At 47.5% G+C, this 21,654-nt stretch overlaps 1 protein-coding gene across 3 annotated transcripts in view; it reads left to right on the top strand.

Annotated features, from left to right (window-relative positions):
* Positions 1–19,394, top strand: part of VSIG10 (V-set and immunoglobulin domain containing 10) — a 32,348-nt gene extending 12,954 nt beyond the window's left edge. Inside the window, exons 3-9 of one of the 3 annotated variants that reach the window (XM_035017100.1) lie at positions 3,425–3,727; positions 5,880–6,140; positions 10,705–10,998; positions 13,563–13,673; positions 13,961–13,976; positions 15,415–15,632; positions 16,626–19,394. In XM_035017100.1, the coding sequence (XP_034872991.1) occupies positions 3,425–3,727; positions 5,880–6,140; positions 10,705–10,998; positions 13,563–13,673; positions 13,961–13,976; positions 15,415–15,632; positions 16,626–16,681 (1,259 nt within the window). In that variant the 3' untranslated portion in view covers positions 16,682–19,394. Of the gene's footprint in view, positions 1–3,424; positions 3,728–5,879; positions 6,141–10,704; positions 10,999–13,562; positions 13,674–13,960; positions 13,977–15,414; positions 16,102–16,625 lie in introns of those variants that run through there. The other 2 variants (XM_035017099.1, XM_035017098.1) reach the window with 2 other exon arrangements.
* The last annotated feature ends 2,260 nt before the right edge of the window (positions 19,395–21,654 follow it).

Raw genomic sequence — 21,654 nt, 5'->3', positions numbered from 1 at the left:
AGAGAATGGAGGATCCTTGCCTGGAGATTGATTACCTTGAGTCTTGCCAAGTTCATCTGAAGCAGAGATGGGTGCTTATAAGAAGCGGAAGACCTCGGGGTTCCAGCTCTTTGGACGGAAACAGCAATCACTAGGGAAATTGGGAGGCAATGGGGTTGTTGCACGTGTCTCTATGTTCAGTCTCTAAAAGTGATATCAAAAAACTCTGTGAGATCCCCAAGGATCTTATCCCACTCTAGAACTATAGGTATGCCCACTGATGAGCAGAGACTACCTGGTACATTCTTAGGTCATTTTCAAATCAAAATGCTAGTATGAAGAGCAAATGCCTGATGACAACTTTTCCTTTCGGCAGAGAACCCAAGACACGGAGATGAGAATCTCCCATTTTGTGGGTCCCTGAGTTGTAAGTCAACCCTTTGAGACCCTTGACTGGCCAAACTATGTCCATGGAGGGGAAGGAAAGAAGTAACTTGTTCCTATGTCAAGAATGTCCGCAGAGAAGAGGACGGCAGTGGCACTGGTAGATTGTTCTAGAACAGGAATCCAACTTTTTCTGTAGAGGGCCAGATGGTAAATATTTTAGATGTTATGGCCCAACTGGTAAAGTCGAGGATGTTATATAAAAACTTATATAACAAGAGCGAAAACACATTTCTACTTTTTTTTTAAAAGATCTTATTTATTTTGAGAGAGAGCGTGAGAGCACAAGCAGGGGGAGAGGCAGAGGGAGAAGCAGACTCTTCGATGAGCAGGGAGCCCAAAACGGGGCTTGATCCCAGGACCCTGAGATCATGACCTGAGCCCAAGGCAGACACTTAACCGACTGAGCCACCCAGGCACCCCTATATCTGTTCTTTTCATTTCATAGGGAAGACAAGAGAGCATGAGAGCAATGGGCACTTGTCCAAGGTTGTCTCTCTGTAAGTGGCAGTAGGATTTACACCAAGGTCTGTGAATTCAGAGTACAAGCTCATGACCACTAGGCTAAGGCATCCATCCAAGAAAGAGCTGAGAATTCAAACTACAATAACCAAGGCCTCAGACCTCAAACCTTTGTAACCACTCTATATTTTTATTTATTTGCTCTTTTATTTTTGTCTCCTCTCCCATCTGTCTCTCTGAGTGATTGCCACCGTCACCCTGCAAGCAAAAAAGGGCCGGTGGGCTTCTCTTCGGGAATATATATCACGTGGGTGGAGAGAGCAGTGGAAAGGAAGGAAATGGGTACCTCCTTCTGGTAGTAAAGTCAGAGCAGGGGAGGAAGCCCAGGGAATCAAGAAGATGGCATCAGCTTTAATTAAGAAAGCAGACCCAACCCAAGGGATTTATGTGAGCTGTAACCTCTGAATGCTTAATTCAGGAGGCTTTTAAGGTTCTCTCATTTCATTTATTTTTCTAATCCTCCCACCTGTTTCTTCTCATCCATTCCCTGTATCCAACGCTGTTTTCTTGCTGAGAATTGTGTGGTCAAAAGCCCCTCCCAGCCAGGTTCTGGGGGTCCACACAGTCCATGCCAGGCCACCGTGGCCCTGCAGACCACAATTCACAAGACCCAGGCTGTCTAATCTAACGCGCTGCCTTTGCCGGCCCGGGTTTTGACTCTTAGTACTACAGAGATGCCCTCTGCTTCATTGGATGCCTGCCTACTGTGGGCACGCCCTATTACCTGCTGGTCTGCATACCTAACCAGCTAGCCAGCAACAGTAAATGGTACCTCCCAAACTAATGGCATAATTTTTTCCACAGACCCTCTATGGGAGGTGACATGATTCCAGCAGATCCATGCAACGATTAGGAGCCAGCCCCAACGTGAGAAGCATATTGTCAAGAATATTGTCCGGGAAATCCACCATTTCTATAGTTATACAATGGCCTCAGACATAGGTGAAGTAGATGCTGTACTTTGAGGGGCTCTGGGAGAGCCTTTTCCTTCCTGGAATAATTTTTCCCACCAGCCTATTTCTGTTTAAATTCTTTTGGTCAAGCATTGCCCTTCCTGGATTCTTCTTTTTAAAAGGGGAAGTCTCAGGGTGCCTGGGTGGCTCATAGGTTAAGCATCTGCCTTCGGCTTAGGTTATGATCTCGGGGTCCTGGGATCGAGCCCCACTTTGGGCTCCCTGCTCAGCAGGGAGTCTGCCTCGCCCTCTTCCTCTGCTACTCCCCCCTGCTCATTCTCTCTCTCTCAAATAAATAAAATCTTAAAAAAAATAAAAGGGGGAGTCTCTGGGTGAGGTAACACACTCAATGGCTTTAGTCTAAATAGATATTAGTTATATTCCTTTCATCAAAAGAGATGCGGCATCTTGGGTGCACTGGGTACCAGCCGTGGGAGGTCATTTCTGGAGATGAGAAAGAAGTTCAGAAATGTCAGGGGGACGCAGATAAGATCCAGCACTTAACAAGTGCTTCCAACGTGACCAACGTTGTTCTGAATGCTGTACCATACTCACTGAATTATCACCATAGCCCCCTGCGGCAGGTTCTAGCATGGCCCCCATTTTACAGATGTGGAAATGGAGGCTCAGAGAGGTTAAGTAATCTGCCCAAGGTCACACAGCTAGTGAGTGGAGTCCCGAGTTGGGCCTGGAGCCAATGTATCTTGTCTTTCAGTGTGAAGTTGTGCTAGGACTCTCCAAGCCCACCCTGAGGCTCAGTGATTCTCTAGGAGAAGTCCTAGGACTCAGCATGTAATTTGATTTATCACAGCGAGAGGCTACAAAGCAAAATCAGCAAAGGGAAAAGGCACATGGGGTTAAGTCCAAGGAAAACCAGGAGTGAGCCTCCAAGAGTCCTTTCCCAGGGGCGTCACATGGGACACGCTTAATTCCTCTGGAACAAGTTGTGGCGACACGTGTGAAATGTTGTCTGCTGGGAAGCCCCTTAGACACCCAGCACCCTGGATTTTCACTGGGGGCTAGTCACATAGGCACCCTCTGCCGAGCACATACCAAAATTCCAGACTCCTGGAGGGGAAGCAGGTGCTCGGCTTAAACCACACTGTTTGTACAAACGGTTCAGGCCCAGTGAGCCTCAATCTCGTCAGCTCTGGGAATGGCAGAAACCCTCCTGAAATCCACGCTGTGGTCACCAGCCAAGGCCAACCTTGCAAGCGGGTCTGCTGTGTTCACTCTGTTAATGCACAGGTAGCCGATCCACTCACCAGCGTGTCTGAAAAGGAGTGATTTGCTTTTTTCCCTTTTCTAGAAGGCTTGAGCCCCCCACCCCCAATCAATCCACATTTATCTCAGGATTAGAATGCATAGGGGCACTTGGCATAGCCTTTATCACATAATAAGTGTTTGACAGATATTGTCATCCTCACTGGCTGCTTCCTGCTCATTTCTGTGTCTGTTCGATCTGGTAAGGAGCTCAAGTTAACTCGTAAGGGATTAATGCTTTCTCCATTCCCCGTCATTCCCAGGCGGCCCCTGTGAGGTTGAGGTCAATATCTCCAGCACCGGCAAGCTCCCCAATGGCACCGTCTATGCGGCCAAGGGCTCCCAGGTGGACTTCAGCTGCAGCAGTAGCTCCTGGCCTCCCCCAATGGTTGAATGGCAGTTTCGGGCCCCAGATTCCAGCACCGAGCCCTTTGGAAACAACCTGACAGTCAGCTACTTCACTCTGCTGCTGATGTCACAAAACCTCCAAGGAAACTACACCTGTTTGGCCACGAACATGCGCACTGGGAGACGGCGAAAGGTGACCACCGAGCTCCTGGTCTACTGTGCGTAAGAAGCGCTCCCCTCCCCCCTCCCCCCTCCCCCGCGCCCTCACCTTGACCCTTCGTGAACTGCATGTTTGTGCCTCTTCCTTTTGTCTACAAAGGCATGCCTGCTTCACGGGTCCTAACGTGCTTCTGCGGCTCTCTCAACACACACGTACACACCAGGCACTGTGTGTCAGAGAGGGAGTCGCTGCTAGAAGCTTGCTGCTAAACAGGGTTACAGGAGAGTCCCTGTGAGCCACAGAAGGAAATTAATGCCAAGCCTCATGCTTGCTTGTTTTTGTTTTTTTTTTTAATTGAGGTGAAAGTACAGAACAACCATTTTCAACCTTACGACTCAGTGGCATTTGGTACGTTCACGGTGTTGTGCAACCACTGCCTCTGTCTAGTTCCAGAACATTCTCATCACCCCAAATGGAAATCCCATTGCCACTGAGCAGTGACTCCCTCTTCTCTTCATGGCTCCCTGGCAACTGCCAGTCTGTGTTCTGCCTGTCTGCTTTTGCCTCTTCTGGATGTGTCGGGTCAATGGACTCATGAAACACGTGGCTTGTGTGACCGGCTTCTTTCACTTAGCATCATGTTTTCAAGGCTCATCCATGTTGGAGCAGGTGTGAACACTTCATTCCTTTGTATGATTGAGTTAATATTCCATTGCAGGGAAAGACCACAGTTTGTTTATCTGTTCGGCCATCCTCATTCTGTCCATGAACTTGGGCCCTCTCGCACTGCTAGGAATCAGCAGTCCACAGACCTTTATTCTGGGGGTGAGGACACAGCAGATTCCTTGGATGAAAACCACTGTAGACATGTGGAGTGTGCTCATAATCCATGCTAATGAAAGGAAGCTTCAGAACAACAAATTAGTGAACGGGATAATAACACCTTTCTTAATTCATACGTTATTCGGAGCCTTTATAAGTCTCTGTGTTCTGTGTCATAAATGACATTTATTATTTATGAAGTCATAGGTGCTTGTTAGAGGAAACAGATGAGCGTAAAGAAGAAAAGAATATTCTAACCATCATTTTGGTGTAGTATCAATAATTTATCTTGTAGATGACATGTATCTACCCATCCATGTAAGATCCAAACTTATTTCTATTTATGCATGTTATATAAAATATATAAAACATACATATATAATACATAATACAATATACATATATATCCATAATATATGTCTGTACATATACAATATACATATACACATACAATATACATAATATATATGTATAAATGTGTAATGTATGTATAACATACATATATGTATAATATATACATATATAATATATACATATATACATATGTATAATGGAGGCGCCTGGGTGGCTCAGTCATTAGGGGTCTGCCTTCGGCTCAGGTCGTGGTCCTGGGGTCCTGGGATCGAGCCCCGCATCTGGCTTCCTGCACAGCAGGAAGCCTGCTCTCTCTCTACCACTCCTCCTGCTTGTGTTCCCTCTCTCACTGTGTCTCTCTCTGTCAAATAAATAAATAAAATCTTAAAAAAAAAAGTATAATGTATATACATATAAAGTATTCAATATATGTATATATACATATTATACATCTATAATGTGTGTGGATTTTCATATATAGTTATTAACACATGAGTTACATTGGATTTCCAGGTTTGTAACTTGTTAAATTTTTATGTGTTTTTAGTAATACATGTACATAATAAAAAGGAAGTATATATTAAGGGTGGGGATGAATTCCACCTGTACCTCCCCCTGGGGACCAGCACCGTCCAGTAGAACGTTTTATGAAGATGGAACTGTTCTATTCTGTATGGTCCAGTACAATAACCACCCACCACATAGGGTTCCCGAGCCCTTGAAATGTGGGTGGTGTGATGGAAGAACTAAATTTGTAATGTAATGTAATGAATTTAAGTTTAAATAGCCACATTTAAAGGCCACTGTGGCTAGTGAGAAATGCAAAGATAATTAAGGCCCACAACCTTGTAGATTTAACAATCAGCAGAGGAAATCGGACTATTGTCACATACTAATTTGTGCTAAGGAGCTATTTCAAGGTACGCTAACTGGGCATGATGTTTCTCTGATACCCCGGTTCTGTAATCCTTAGAGCCAGCCCAGTGGTGATCTCCGAGTGTGCGACTAAGCCCACATGCTCTGGTGTTTTGCAGTCCCCCCTCCATCAGCCCCTCAGTGCCGGGCAGAGATGTCACAAGGATCACTCATGCTGCAGCTCACCTGTCGCTGGGACGGGGGATACCCAGACCCGGACTTCCTGTGGACAGAAGAGCCAGGAGGTGTGGTCGTGGGGACGTCAAAGCTGGGGGTGGAGATGCTGAACCAGTCCCAGCTGTCAGATGGCAAGAAGTTCAAGTGTGTTGGGAGCCACATAGTGGGGCCGGAGCTGGGAGCCAGCTGTGCGGTACAGATCAGTGAGTCTGGCTTGCCTCGTCCCGGGTTGGGGTCCACCCGTCTTCATTCTGAGAGAACCGTTTGCAAGGTCTGGGAAAGAAATCCCAAGATATCGCAGTGAACTGAATTGTTTCTTCTTTTGCTTTGTGTTTCCTTCCTTTCAAACGTTAAAGATGCTTAACCAAGCTTCTTGGTTCTCATCCAAGCTGTTTTCCACTCTTGACAGATACTAATTAAGCACCTGCTATGTGTTAGGTACTGTTTCCAGGTATTGGGGATGGAGTGGTGAACAAGATGGGTGTGGTTCATTTAGTTATGTAACAAACACCCCCAGAACTAATGGCTTACAACAACACATCATTTATTTATCTTATGATTTCTGTGGGCCAGGAACTCAGACAGGGCACAGTGGGTTTGTCTTGGCTCCATGATTCCTGGGTCTTAGCTGCAAGACCTGGTTAGGAGGGTTGAAATTGTCTGAAGGATCTACTTCCAAGGTGCTCACCCACATGCGTGGCAGGTTGCTTCCTCTCCATGTGGGCCTCTCCACAGGGCCTCTTGACTGTCTTTACAATGTGGTGTTGGCTTTCCCCAGAGCAAGTGATGCAAGAGGGAGCAAGCCAGGCTGACGCTATCCTTTCTCTGAACTACCTAGCCTCAGAAGTCACATGGCATCCCGACTGCCTCTTCTGTTTGTTAGAAGTGAGTCACAGTCTGGCTCTACTTTCAAGGGGAGTGGGTGGAATTGGGCTCCACTTTTTGAAGGGAAGAGTGTCACATGATTCCTGGACGTGTATTTGGAACCACGACCACTCATCCTTCATAGATTCTTCTGTGTGGGGGTGGGGGTGAGAGGAAGACAAAGTCCAAACACAAGTAAGGTAGGCTCAGATAGCGATAGTACTTGTGAAGAGGATGAAATGGGGTGTGTGAAAGAGTCTCTTTTAGGAAGAGAGCCACTGTTCCTCAGGGGCAGGAAGGTCTCCTTGTGGCGGTAGCGTTTTGAGAAGAGACCTGAAGGATGGGAAGGAGCTGGCCGGGTGGGCTGAGTGTTCCTGGCAGAGGAAATAGCAAATGCTGAGGCCCTGAGGTGGAAATGTACCTGGCATTTGACGAACTGAGAGAAGGCCAGTGTAGCCAGAGGGCCGTGCATGAGGTATCCATGAGGCTAGATGGCTGTTGTGGGTTGAATTGTGTCTCCCCAAAAAACATCTGTTCAAGTCCTAATCCTGGCTACCTGTGGATGTGGCCATATTTGGAATAAGAGTCTTTGCAGGTGTGATGAAGTTAAGATGAGGTCATACTGGGTTACGGTGGGCTCTATTCCCGCGACTGCTATCCTTACAAGAGGGCCATTTGGACACAGACACATGGGGAGAATGCCACATGATAATGGAGGCGGGGACTGTAGTGATGCCTCTGTAAGCCCAGAATGCCCATGATGGCCGGCGACCGCCGGAAGCTAAGACAGGCATGGGATGGTGTCTCCCTCGGGAGCCTCCAAAGGAATCAAGCCTGCTGACACCTTGATTTCAGACTTCTGAGTTTTAGAGCCGTGAGAGAATGGATTTCTGTTGCTTCAGGCTACCCGGTTTGTGGTGCTTTGTGATAGCAGCCCTGGGGGTCTAATACAACCGGACGCAAGGACCAGAGAGTGTTGGGTTTTGTTGGCCGTGGGGAGGATTTTCCTCACGGCCTGTCAGGATAATTTACCTCAGAGGGGTGGCCGTGGAGCGCTGGCCTGCTGAGAAGAGAGCCTTGCTGTTCCAGGAGGTGCTTGTTGTCCCAGGCAAGTGGCATTCACATGGCTGTCCCTTCCCCACTGACTCATTCAGCAAACATGTCCCGAGTGTCTGATCTGTGTCCGGTACCTGGCTGGCCTCGGGCAACAGAAGGGACAAGGCTCACTTTCTGCATTACAACAGGGCTTGGCACACGACGGCCCATGGGCCAAATCCAGCCCAACTGGTAGTTTGCAATTTTATTTTTAATGAGATATAACTCACATAACATGAACTTCACTATTTCGAAGCGTATAATGTGGTGGTTTTACGTACATTCACAACGTTGTACTTAACCATCACCGCTGTCTACTTCCAGAACATTTCCATCACCTCACAAAGAAGCCCAACCCACTGGCGGTGACTGTGTGCGAGTACTTCGTTCCCAGGATTTCCATCGACGTGGAGTGTTACCATTAAATCATTTATTTTTTTAGACTTTTCCTATTTGTTCATTAGGACGTGGCATAACTGTTTTAATTTGGGTTTCTTTGATCCTGGTGTGGTTGGCAATTTTCATATGCTTCTTGTGTCCCTATATATCATCTATGAATTAATCTGTTCATATCTTGTCCGTTTTTCTATTGGGTTCATCTTTTCCTATTATTGCCTAAGAGTACTTTATATTAACTTTATCAGTTAATTTCATAGAACTGTCGTGCCTGTCATAGGTATTCTTCTGTCCTCCTTGGCTCCTAAACTACATTTGTGCCTCATCCCTGCTGTGATCCGCAGTTTCTGATTTTGAAGGGGTCACCTCTGTCAGTCCTGCTCTTTTAGGGTTTAGGGTTTTCTTTGCCTGTTTCCAGATCATTCATATGTTGTTTGTAAGCCTCGCAATAGCCTGCAGGTTAGACAGGACGTTTTGTAAGTTGCAGCTGTGATACGGTGTGAACCGACTTACCAAGATTCACCTAGCTTGTAAGTGATTGAAGCCAGCACTTCAATCCCAAGCTGGGCTGACCCCAGAACCCTTGCCTCCCTCGGGGACCCCCTTCCTTGGGACCTAGTCCAGCAAATCTTTTTGGGTAAGAGCTATGTACTTAGCGTGGCACCGGGTCCCGTGGAGGAATACCGAGTCCTGACCTTTGAAGGACTTAAAATTTACTCGGAGTGAGAAGTCCGAGAACCATGAAATAGGCAATATCAATAATAGTGACATTGACATTTACTGAGTGCAGAGTGTGCGCAAGATGCTGTGCTCAGTGTTTTCCACACGGTCTCTTGCTTGTTCTCACAATCACCCTAGGAGCTGAGTGCTCACATCACGGATCTCTAGGGGAGACCTTACAGTTCCCTGTGTCCAACTCAGATCAGACCCCAAGGCCACACGGATGCTGCATTGGGAGCTGTCTAGGACAGACCTGTGATAGACCGACTAATGTTCCCCCTCCAGAGATGTCCATGTCCTAATCCCTGTGACTTTACCCTACATGGCAAGAGAGACTTTGCAGCTGGGATTAAGATCTTGAGATGGGGAGATTATCCTGGATTATCGGGGTGAGCCCCATGTCATTACATGGGTCCTTCTAAAAGGGAGCAGGAGGGTGGGACTCAGTAGCAGGAGACATGATGACAGATGTCAGAGGTTGGAGTGAGGCGAGGGGGGCCAGGAGCCAGGGAATGCAGGTGGCTTCGGAAAGCTGAGAGAGCGAGGAAATGGATTCCCCCCACCCCGGGGGCCTCCAAGAAGGAATGAGCTCTGCCAATACCTTGATTCCAGGCCCACAGGATCATTTCCAACTTCTGACCTCCAGAACTAGAAAAGAATAAATCTGTGTTGTTTTAAATCAGATGTTACAGCATCAATAGGAAATGAATATAGCTGCCTCATTGTCCCCTCAAGCACTCCTGGCAGGCTGTGCACCCATTCTTTGTATGAGCAACGTGGCTATGATGCATGCAAGCCTAGAGTGTAGATGAGGAATGTGGGCTACAAAAGCCTGGCAACTTGGGCTTACAAGAGTAACCAACTCGGGGCTCCTGGGTGGCTCAGTGTCAGTTGCATGTCTGACTCTTTTTTTTGATAAAGATTTTATTTATTTATTTGACAGACATAGCGAGAGCAGGAACACAAGCAGGGGGAGTGGGAGAGGGCGAGCAGGCTTCCCGCTGAGAGGGGAGCCCGACTCGGAGCTCGATCCCAGGACCCCGGGATCGTGACCTGAGCTGAAGGCAGACGCTTAACGACTGAGCCACCCAGGCGCCCCGTGTGTCTGACTCTTGATTTTGGCTCAAGTCACGATCTCAGGGTTGTGAGCTCGAGCCCCACATCCAGCTCCGTGCTCAGTCGGGAGTCTGCTTGGGGTTTTCTCTTTCCTTCCTCTGCCCTTTTCCCCGCGCGCACTCTTTCTCTCCCTCCCTCTCTCTCTCAAACAAATAAATAAAATCTTAAAAAAAATTTAAAAAGTAACCAATTCATCCTGGTTTGCCCAAGACTTTCTCAGTTTTCTCACTGAAAGCTCTGTGTCCTAGGAACCCCCTCAGGCTTCAGCAAACTAGGACAGTTGGTCACCCAAAATCCTAGGGGCACCACTTATTTGGTTGTGTGACTTTGAGCAAGTAACTTAACTTTTTCTCTGGGTCTCGGTTTCCTTATCTGCAAAATGAGGTAATAAGTTTAACAGTGCCTAGCCTATAGTAGATGCTCAATAAATGTTAGCTTTTATTATTACATGAGACCAAGTGCAGGACAGAAATTCCTGGAGTTGCTTCATCAGGAAGGTAGTAATATTCTTGAAAATCTCAGGCCATGGTTTGAGTCTCCCTGAACATTTGTCTTTCTTTACCTTCTGATCACCAGGGAGCCCCTCCCTTCTCTCTGAGCCCATGAGGACTTGCTTCGTGGGGGGCAATGTGACGCTCACCTGCCAAGTGACTGGAGCCTACCCCCCTGCCAAGATCCTGTGGCTGAGGAACCTCACCCAGCCTGAGGTGGTCCTCCAGCCCAATGGCCACTATCGCATCACGCAGAATGGCCAGATATCCAGTCTCACCATCCTCAACTGCTCCCAGGCCCTGGATGAGGGCTACTATGTCTGTCAGGCTGAGAACCTTGTGGGGGTGCGGCAGGTGGACATCTGGCTGACCGTGAAAGGTGAGTGAGGGCAGGGGCCCCAAAGGAGGACAGTGAGAGCTTCAGAGGACCAGGCACCAGCATGGGGACAGTTTGGTTCTTCCCTATACGTGGGTCACTGCCACTGGGGAGAAGGCGTATCTGCTTGACTGTGACTTGATAAGGTGGAAAAACTATTACCCAGTTGTAAATCTCTAACATTGCATGGGGATTAAAAAAAAAAAGAATTTATGTTGGGGCACCTAGCTGGCTCCATCGGAAGAGCATGCGACTCTGGATCCCAGGGTCATGTGTTGGAACCCCACACTGGGTGTAGAGATTACTAAAATAATAATAAAATAAAACTTAAAAAAATAACTTGTTACATCCCAAAGAATATATATATTATAAATATAAAATACATAAAAAACAAAAAATGTAAGTCGTGAAGCATAATAGCAAAATGCACACCTGAGAAACTACCATCCCGCTTAAGATACAGAGGGGTGCCTACGATGCTGAAGTTATTTGTAGGTAGTGTGGCCAGATTTAGAAAATGACAACAAAGCTAAAAAAAAACAACAACAACAACAAAACCAGGATGCCCACTTGAATTTGCATTTTAGAAAAACAAAGCATTTTTTAGTGTAAGTATATCCCACATTTTCCATGGGACATACTTATTCTAAAACAGGATTCATTGTTTATCTGAAATCCAAATTAAATGGGCATGTTGTATTTTTTTCGGCCAACCCTACCTCTAGACCCCTTTCCAGTCTCATCCTGGGCCTCCTGAAAAAGGTAAGCAACTATCCTGAATTTTTTTATTCAAGAAAAATTTTACTACATAGTGAAATCCTTGCTGTTTCCACTCCACATTTTGTTCCTAGGGTTTATTCATGCCAACATGTGTAATTATACTTTGTACCTCTTCACTGCTGTAGGATTTTCTGTGTCATGGTTCCACAACTAAGTTACTAATTTTCCTGCTGATAGACTTTGGTATTGTTTCTGATTTTGATGTTGTTGTTGTGATGAGCAAAAGTGTTGCCATGAAAATCTTTTACCCGGCTCCTTGTGTACACATATATAGCAGGTCCCTAGGCAAATATTTCTCTAGGATATATGTAGAAGGAATAGAAAGGAAGGGTTATGCACATTTGTATCTTTCTGGGATAATAGCAAATCATTTTCCAAAGTGGTCGTACCAATTTCTATTCACAGCAGCAGTATTGAAGAGTGTTGAGTTGTTCTGCATTTTTGCCTTCAGGCTTTGTGATTTTTGCCCATTAAGTACATGTAAAATGGAATCTTACTGTTCTAATTGGCCCTTCTGTGTTACTAAGAAGATTGAACATTATTTCATATGTTTGCTATTTGTGTTTCTTCTGTGAAATACTCACTGTGTCTTTTGACATTTTCCCCTTTCTTACAGATATGTAGGAGTTCTTTAGAAATTCTGCATACTAATTCCTTGTTAGTTTTACATGTTACAAGTATTTCCTTTTAGCTTGTTTGTCTTTTTTTGCTTTCTTTTTGGTATCCTTTGATTAGCAGACATTCTTACTTTCATGTAGTTAATTTTATGGATCTTATATCATTAGCAATTTTTACATCTCAAGAAATCTTATCTCCCCCATGGCCACAAAGATACTATCCTATACTTTCTCCTAAAAAGTTTTAACATTTTGCCTTTTACAGTTAAATCTTTAATCCATCTAGAATTGATTTTTGTGAATGGTGTGAGGTGTGGGGATTGAGTTTCTCCCCCGCCCAAATTTGGATAGCCATCGATTCTAGCACCATTCTTGAATAATTCCTCTTTTACTCACTAATCTGTCATCTATCAAATTTTCTTTTACGTGTAGTCTGTTCTTGGGTTCTCTATTCTGTTCCATTCATCACTACTGTTTATCATGGGACCAATAGCTCACCCTCTTCATTTCGGTGGCCTTATAAACAGTCTTGATGTCTGGAGATTTTAACCTTCCAGTCTTCCTTTGCATCACATGCTTTCCACAAACTGTCTGAGGTCGGGAAATGAGATATTTATCTTCTTTATAGAGAGGTCATATGCCTTGCCGGATATCATGGAACCAAAACAAAACTGAGACCCAGGCAGAGGAAGGGAGCTGTTGCTCTTTGACCAGCACGTCAAAGAATCAGTGGAATGAATCAGTAGTGTGATTTGTCAGGGCACCTGGGTGGCTCAGTCGTTAAGCGTCTGCCTTCGGCTCAGGTCATGATCCCAGGGTCCTGGGATCGAGCCCTGTGTTGGGCTCCCTGCTCAGCGGGAAGCCTGCTTCTCCCTCTCCCACTCCCCCTATTGTGTTCCCTCTCTCGCTGTGTCTCTGTCAAATAAATAAATAAAATCTTTAAAATAAATAGTGTGGGGGCGCCTGGGTGGCTCAGTTGGTTAAGCGACTGCCTTCGGCTCAGGTCCTGATCCTGGAGTCCCTGGATCGAGTCCCGCATCGGGCTCCCTGCTCAGCAGGGAGTCTGCTTCTCCCCCTGACCCTCCCCACTCTCATGCTCTCTCTCAAATAAATAAATAAAATCTTAAAAATAAAATAAAATAAAATAAATAGTGTGATTTGTCTTTGCAGAACCTTTAAATATCGGGGGACTTGTGGGCACCATCATGAGCCTCCTGCTGCTGGGACTGGCTATCATCTCAGGGCTTATGTTATATTACAACCCCGTGTTCTGCTGGAAAGGTAAGGATTTCTTGGGTCCCTTCGTTTACCTTTGAGGCTTCTTGAAAGGGTGTGGGTGGGGGAAGGAGGCCCCGGTTGTGCTCCTACCCAAGGTCCCATTCTATAGGCTTCTTGACTGGGGCCGGATGTACAATAATGAGTCACTTAAGTACCATCCCTGAACACCCTGTCACCTGTCATGTTGGGTCAGTTTTCTCATTTCTCCGTTTCTTTTGCAAACGTTAGATTAAAAACTTTGCTGAAGTGGATGTTACTGGATATTAATTTTCTTTCCTTTCTCCCTTCAGTAGGAAGCACTTTCAGGTGAGTGTTCCTAGAATCGAGTCAAAAACCCATTTCCGTGGTCTGTCTTCCCTGCTGTTTTTGTTTTCTTTGTAAGAGCAATACTAGCAGCCGCTGTGGAGGACCCACCATGTGCCGAACACTGGGTGGAGGGGCTTCATTAGGCCTTATTGGAAACTCTTTCATAACTCTTCAGGAGGGTAATGGCACCTCCATTTTCCAGATAAGGAGATGGACGCTCAGGGAGTTAAAATAATTTCTGCAAGCTCACCCAGGAAATGAATAGCGGCGCCTGCGTTCCGATCCAGGTCTGACTGATTCCAAAGTCTGTGCTCTTTTTGTGATGCCAGACCTCAGGGTGTAGTACCAGACCCCAGACCTCAAGCTGGGCTCTCACTGAAGCATAAAGATGGTGTGTGGGCTGTGAGCCCAGGCATGTGCGCATTTATTTTATTTAATTTCCTAAAAAGAGCTGAAAGGAAGAATAAGTCATAGTCTCACAGCATGTTTTGGAAGACTAGTCTGAGCATGCCCTCCCAAAAGGAAATCTCAGGGGGCGCCTGGGTGGCCCAGTCGGTTAAGCGTCTGACTCTTGATTTTGGCTCAGGTCATGATCTCAGGGCCATGGATTGAGCCCTAAGTCAGGCTCTGTGCTCAGCGGGGAGTCTGCTTGTCCCTGTCCCTCAGCTCCTCCCTGTGCTTGCGCACTATGTCTAAAATAAATAAATAAAATCTTAAAAAAAAAAAAAAATCTCAGTAGGGACAAGGTAACTAAATGGAATTTGTGTAATCATTTCCTAAAGAGATTCTGGGTTGGAGCAAAGAAGTCTTCTCTTTGTTCCTTTTAACCAGTTTATGAAGGGATATTCCTGTTCTGGGATGATCTTTCACGGGAAAATGTTACCTTTACTGCCCTGTATTTGAGGGACATCTCCCGAGTGAGCCTTTCATTCCCCAGGCCTATTTCTCACAGGAGGAGGCAGCAAGGCATAGTGGAAAAACGCTTTGTAACTAGCAGACCTGGGCTCAGATTTGCACCTCTGCCATTTCCAAGCCCTGTGCTCTTGGAAAATCCCTGATTCTCTCTGAGCCTCTGTCTCCTCATCGGTTTTCCAGAAGGAGACTGTGAAGATTATATGAAAATGTAATGCTCCAGCACTGTCACTGGCCAGTGGCATGTGTAAGAAATGCACAGTCTGGCTGGGTAGGCAGAACCAGCAGTGAACTGGAGAATTAAATGCTAAACCGCTGGGCATGGACTCCAAGTGCAATCATGGTTCAAGGGCTTGCGGGGAGGGAAAGGACTTTACCTGGGCCTTGAATAATGAGTAGGAGGCAAAGTTTCAGTAAGTAGAGCAGAAATAAAGGGCGTTTCAGGAAAGGAACGTAGGATTCGTGTACGTGCTGTGAGGGGAACTAAAATGGTAATCTTGATTATTTCTTCCCCTTTGGAAATTAGGGGACAAGACATGGGGGATGTCATGGTTTTGGTGGATTCAGAAGAAGAGGAGGAGGTAGAGGAGGAAGATGCCGCTGGAGAGGAGGAAGAAGAGGAAGAAGCAAATGAGAGAGAGGCATCGCCAGAAGAAATCCGTAAGCATGGCCACGTTCACAGAGTGACTGCCCTGGTGAATGGGAATGTCGACTGGATGGGCAGTGGGCTCCAGGCTCTGCAAGGTGAGCTCTTTGTCCTTCAAAGCACTCTGTTAGGCTGCACTGGGACTCCCAGTAAGAATCTCTGAGAGGTGAGTCTAGTTTTAAAGGGTGGGGAAGGTAGTTAAAGCTTCATCTAGGATCTGTCAACTCCCGACCCCACAATTAAACTGACCGACATTTATCAAGGACCTGCTCTGGGAAAGGCACAATATTGGCATTGTTGGGGGAATAAAAAAAAAAGACCGATCATAACTGTAGGCAGGGAGCTTTCCAAGACCAGTCAGAGTGTACCGAGGAAAACTTGGGGAAACTTAAGACGGAAGCAAGATTGAGCCATCACTTTGAGAGAGCAGTAGAAGAGCTGTTGCAAGGAGGAATTTGATTATTGCCAGAGGAATGATAGGCTTAAAAATCACAGGACCTCAGGGGCACCTGGGTGGCTCAGTCGTTAAGCGTCTGCCTTCAGCTCAGGTCATGGATACCGGGGTCCTGGGATCAAGCCCCGTGTCTGGCTCCTAGCTTGACGGGGAGCCTGCTTCTCCCTCTCCCTCTGCCTCTTCCCTGCTCATGCTCTCTCTCTCTCTGTATCTCTCTGTCTCAAATGAGTAAATAAAATCTTTAAAAAAGAAATCACAGGACCTCAGAGAGAGGTGAGTGGTTCAGGGGTGCATTGGTTGGGAGACGCTTAATGGCAGAAGGAGGATATGAAGCAAGTCTTTCAGGACAGTTGAGTTTGAATAAGCAGAAAGGAGAGAGAGAGAATTCCAGGTGAGGGGACTGGCACGAACCCGGTGATGCATCAAGCAGTACCAAGCACGTCTAGAGGATCTTGAGTGAAAAGAACAGGAGAAAAGGGGAACACACACCCTGCCCCACCTGCTCCCCCATGAATTCCCGTTCTGAGGCTTACCGGTGAAGGACTAGGAAGTGCAGTGATTGAAAACGGATGGTGGAGATGGAGTGACCTCTTGTTTAGCTCACTCAGACTCGGATCTGCTTTTCCCTCCTGTCCAGACGACAGCAGTGAGGAGCAGAGTGACATCGTTCAAGAAGAAGACAGGCCAGTTTGAAGAAAGAGAACTATCCTCCGTTATCCCATCTTAAAAGCCTGGAAAGCTACGTTGAAGATGAGCTTTTCATCCTGCTTTGACTTGACTTGCACCCCTGCCTGAGGGCTGAAAATGGTTTGGGACACTCAGCGAAAAAAGAAAAACACACACACAGATTCCCTTCTCCACCCCACCCCTTTTTTTTTCTAAATTGGTTTGATTTGCTGTTAAGTTTTCTCATTGATGTTAAAACGTGTTGGGAACAGGCAGCGCGTGGCGGGGAAAGGTGCATTTGGCATCTGAGGTGCCCCCTTCACTGTGACTCTGGCTTGATCCAGGTTGACTGATGCTGATTTGGAGGGGACAAGAGTGGGGGGAAGCACCTGGCCTCCATGCACAGTGCTCCCAGTACACTCTTAGAGGTCCGTGACCAGCTTGCCCCATACACACAAGGGAATAGTGTGGGGGTGATAGGGACACCTCCTTTATCACTGCCCGGAAAGCCAGGCAGACGTCACCTCCCTGGAAAAGGTGAGGAGGTGTCCGATACTGATGGGGAGTCAAAGGGAGGCAGTTTGGCTCAGGTTTTGGAGTTGTAAACACCTAGGCTTGAACGTGGGCCCTGCTCCTTACTGGTTTCCTGGCCTTGGGCACGTTGCTTTCCTCTGCCGGGGCCTCAGTTTCCTCATCTGTAAAATAGGTGAAATCATACCTGCCTTACAGGGTATGGTGGGGACTAAATGAGGTATTGTGGAGGGGAAAGTGCTATCCAGCACGTGTTCAGTAGATGTTCTTTATCCTCTCCTCTGCCTTTCCAAGTGGAAGAAACTATGTCATCTGTAAGTTACAGGCTGCTGCCTGGGCCTCTCCTTCTTTGTAAAATGGTTTCAGAGGAAGCATTACCAGGGCTCTCCTGACGCTATTTGCTTCCCTGGAGGTGTAATTCTTTTCAAAAGAGGTAGGGGCCCCTAAGAGGAAGTGCCTTTCATTAGAACCTCTCATTTTGCAGAGCTTCATATTGATACAAAAGCCTCTTGGGTGACTCCCTAGTAGCTTGCAGATTTTCCCATTCTCCCCTTTCTCCTGTGGCTTTGAAAGAAGGCAGGAGAAATGTTTTGCAATGGAGTACCTGGTGATAAGTACTCCTTGGGCAGACTAGTTCCTCTGGCCTCCATTTCTCAATCTTGGAAATGGGGACGGGAAAACTTGTTTCCTTCCTCCTACTTAAGGAGAGTATGAGGATGCATTGATCAACAATGTAAAGTTTTGAATGAAATAACATCTGATGAGTTTAAGCTGCTGTTTCCAGATCCCTGTACAGCCCAGAGATTGTTCGTCTCTGATTTCGTCCAAATCTCTTATATGTCAGAGACCTAATAAGGGTGCAAAAGATGTGGGCTAAACATGAAAATCTGACTTGAGTTTGCACTCTTTAATGTTCATATCCCACTTGCTGGGCAAGAGCTAAGGCTTAAGGGAGAGCTTCCTTTCTCCAAATAACAGGGACTGGGACTCCGGTTAAGATGAGAAGCTGGTTGTCTGCAGCGTTTCCCTGTGGACTGCTGACAACCCACCATGGAAGATACACCAAAAGTCAGAAAATCATCCTTGCCAGGTAAAATTTATTGTGATGCAGTAAGTGCCAACTGGTAATTCTCACCGTGGGACTGACCAGGAACTGCTGCGAAGAAAAAGGTGTCACGGGGAGGAGTCTAATTTTCTTGGACGAAAAGATTGAACTGAGCAAATGACTAGGAGTGAACCCCATCCCCAGCTGAGAGCCCTGTGGATCGCAGAGGCTGGCTGCAGGTTCTTACCCCCAGCTAATCTGGGGTGTATAGCAAACTGCAGTTCTTATGTGCTGGGGCTTCTGCCGCCCAGCACTTCCTGGATGTCGCCACTCTGGACAGCCCAAGTCACTGTTTCAGAACAGGAGACTTGAGTTGCTTCTAAATCACTGAACTCTGAGTTGGTCTCCCTTTAGAATCTTCCACGATTAAATTCCTGACTTTGAGGGTTCACTCTGCAGAGGCAACCACATTAAAAAAAGAAAAAAAAAAAACAGGAAAAAAATTCCTAGCTAGGAACGCAGAGAATGATTTGCAAGATCACTGAGACGCTTTGCAGAACTTCTTCTCTTGCACACGCACCTGATGATAGGAAATCTTTGGGGCAAGGGTTTTCTGCTAGCAATTGGGGGCTTCGAGGTCTTGTTGCCAAACGCTCTACACCCTAGATTAGCTGAGTCACGACTTCGGTCACTCATATCGGAGCCCTGGGTCAGTTGAGAGCACAGGTATCGGCAGCCTTCAAGTTTTAAAGGATTGTTAAAGAATTAGGTCTTTCTTTTATTTTAAGATGACTCATCCCTAAAACTACAAGCATGAGACAGTGGGTTACAAACTCTCTGTGGCAAAGTCCAGGTTGTTACATTGTGCTGTTACACAATCGTATCGGAAGGTATTCTGAACTCCAAGATCCACTTACCAGAACCAGGAAGATAAATACTGAACGGCTATCACAACTGACATTTCAGAAGGAGACAGTGGGGAAGGGCTCAGGCAATCCTGTGGCTTTGATATTCTAATTCTCACAAGCACATATAGGCCCTAAGACTGCAGACAACCCACCATGGAAGATACACCAAAAGTCAGAAAATCATCCTTGCCCCGTAAAATTTATTGTGATGCAGTAAGTGCCAACTGGTAATTCTCACCGTGGGACTGACCAGGAACTGCTGCGAAGAAAAATTAGATCCCTCTGCATTATCTACATGTTAATATTTGGTGTGCTGTGGGAGGGGTGGGGACAGAGAAATTTATTCTGAGGTTATAATATGAATTTTTAAAAGATTATGGAATAAAGTTATTTTTAAATAAATGCTTTAATGATCTTGATTTAGACTTGATTAGTAAACTGAAAGATTTGGAGAAATGGGTTTGCCTCCCCCAGTTTTTTTTACTAGCTTTCCCTGTGTTGGCAATGAAAACGTTCTCATTGCCATTTTATTATTATTTTTTTTAATATTTTATTTATTTGACAGAGAGAGACACAGTGAGAGAGGGAACACAAGCAGGGGGAGTGGGAGAGGGAGAAGCAGGCTTCCCATCCAGCAGGGAGCCCGATGTGGGGCTCGATCCCAGGACCCTGGGATCATGACCCGAGCGGAAGGCAGACGCTTAACGACTGAGCCACCCAGGCGCCCCGCCATTTTATTCTTTATAGATACTCTCTCACACTGAGACTCCTGCACCTTTCCTGATCTCCTTGAGAAACTTGTTCTTCCATTTTGTCCCCCTTCCCTGCCGATACCTCTTTTTGGTCAGACTGCATGCTTTCCAACATTAAAGGGTTAGGGTAGCAGTCTTCAGGGAGAACCTGGATCTGCTGCTGGGCTGGCTGAAAAGATGAATTCTATCAGCTGTCCTGTAGTTGTGGGTGGCCTTGGGAGTTCTTTACTGGGCTCAGCTAATTGTAACCCCCATAATGTCTCACGGGACCTCCCACCTTCCTGTCCTAGGCCCAGGCTAGACCGCAGTTTTCAGAGGAAGCTTCAAGTCAGTCTCCCTCTTAGGTCATTCTTCCTCCCACCCCTTTCTTTACTGCCCTCCAGTCTCGCTCCCGGCTCCCTCCTCCTTGCCCTGGCCTTGCTCCCCAGCTCTTTATCACAGTGGTTCCACCTTAACTTACATCCTTTCTAACCAAACCCATGCTTCCTACCTTAACCTCAGTGTCCCACGTTCCTTTCCACCCAGCCCCTCCCTTTGAATATGTGTGGGTTTAATCCAAGCTGGTTTCTGAGTCCCCACTGTACCCCTGGCCTGTTTCGCTTCTCTCCCTGTTGTCCCCAACACCTCTTTGCGTGAACTTCCGTCCTCCTAGGTCACACCCATGTTTACCCAGTTTGTCCAGATGTGGACCCCCACTCTTCTTGGATTCCCCCCCTTTTTTTTGTCTGGCCCGCTGCCCCTTTCTCACCGCCCATTTTAACCTTGACATGCTCGTTTTCACCCTCCATTTTCCGCCGGGTTTGTCTTTTTCTAGTTCCCATTTTCAAAAACCGGCGGCTTACCATTCCTAACCCCTGAGCTGGGCTCCTCCACCAAAGCTCCCATTTAACCTCTGAGCTCCCGGCCTCAGCGCCCCCATTTTATTCCCCAGGCTCGTTCCTTCCCTCCCGCCTCTCACCGGCTCTGGAGTTCCCGGACCCCCTCCCCCCAATTCTCCCCTCGGCCCCCGCTTTTTGTCCCCCCCCAGTTCCCTTGATCCCTGGTGTCTTCAGGTCCTCGTTCTCGAGCGACAGTCTCCCTCCCATTCGCTCCCCCCTTTTTCACCTGGTTCCCAGCCCCTCCGGCTTTCTCCCCGCCCCATCGCCCCCAGTTCTCTCATCAGTCCTCCGCTCCCTCCCCTCGGACTCCCTCAGCCCCGCTCCCCGCCGCACCCCCTTTTCTGCTTACACCTCCCGCACCCGCCCCCACCCCCCGTTGTCACCCGCCGCGGTCCTTCCGCTCCCGATTCCCCCTCCACCCCGTTTCTCCCCCCGCTCCGTTTTCATCCCTTCCGCGCTTCTCTTCAGCCCCGCAGCCCCCGTTTTTAGTCTGCCCTGCTCACCTGCCCCCGCTTTCCCGCAGCCCCGCCCCCCGGATTGTATCCCGTCCCCGTTCACCTGCCCGCCCCCCCATTTTCCCCTCGGCCCCGCCCCCCGGTTTTGTCCCGTCCGCCCGCCCCCCGCGTTCCTCTCAGCTACAACCGTACCTCCCCGCCCCGGTTTTATCCTGTCCCCCTCCTCCCCCGCTTTCCCCGCGGTCCCCCCGCGTTTATTCTGCAACCCCCCCGCCGCCGTTTTTCCCTCGGCCCCGCCCCCCGCGCGTCCCCGCCCGCGCCCGCCGCCATGTGACGGGAAGCAGCTGATGGCCTCTCCGGGCGGCGGCGGCGGGCGCGGCGGCGGCGGCGGCGGCGGCGGGGCCGGGGCCGGGGCGGGGGCGGGCGGCGTG

The sequence above is a fragment of the Mirounga leonina genome, unplaced genomic scaffold, assembly GCF_011800145.1.
Source record: "Mirounga leonina isolate KUSES-001 unplaced genomic scaffold, KU_Mleo_1.0 Mir_171, whole genome shotgun sequence".
NCBI classification, from domain to species: Eukaryota; Metazoa; Chordata; class Mammalia; order Carnivora; family Phocidae; genus Mirounga; species Mirounga leonina.
The sequence above is the reverse complement of the archived record's forward strand: the minus strand, read 5'-3'. Positions and strand labels throughout refer to the sequence as shown.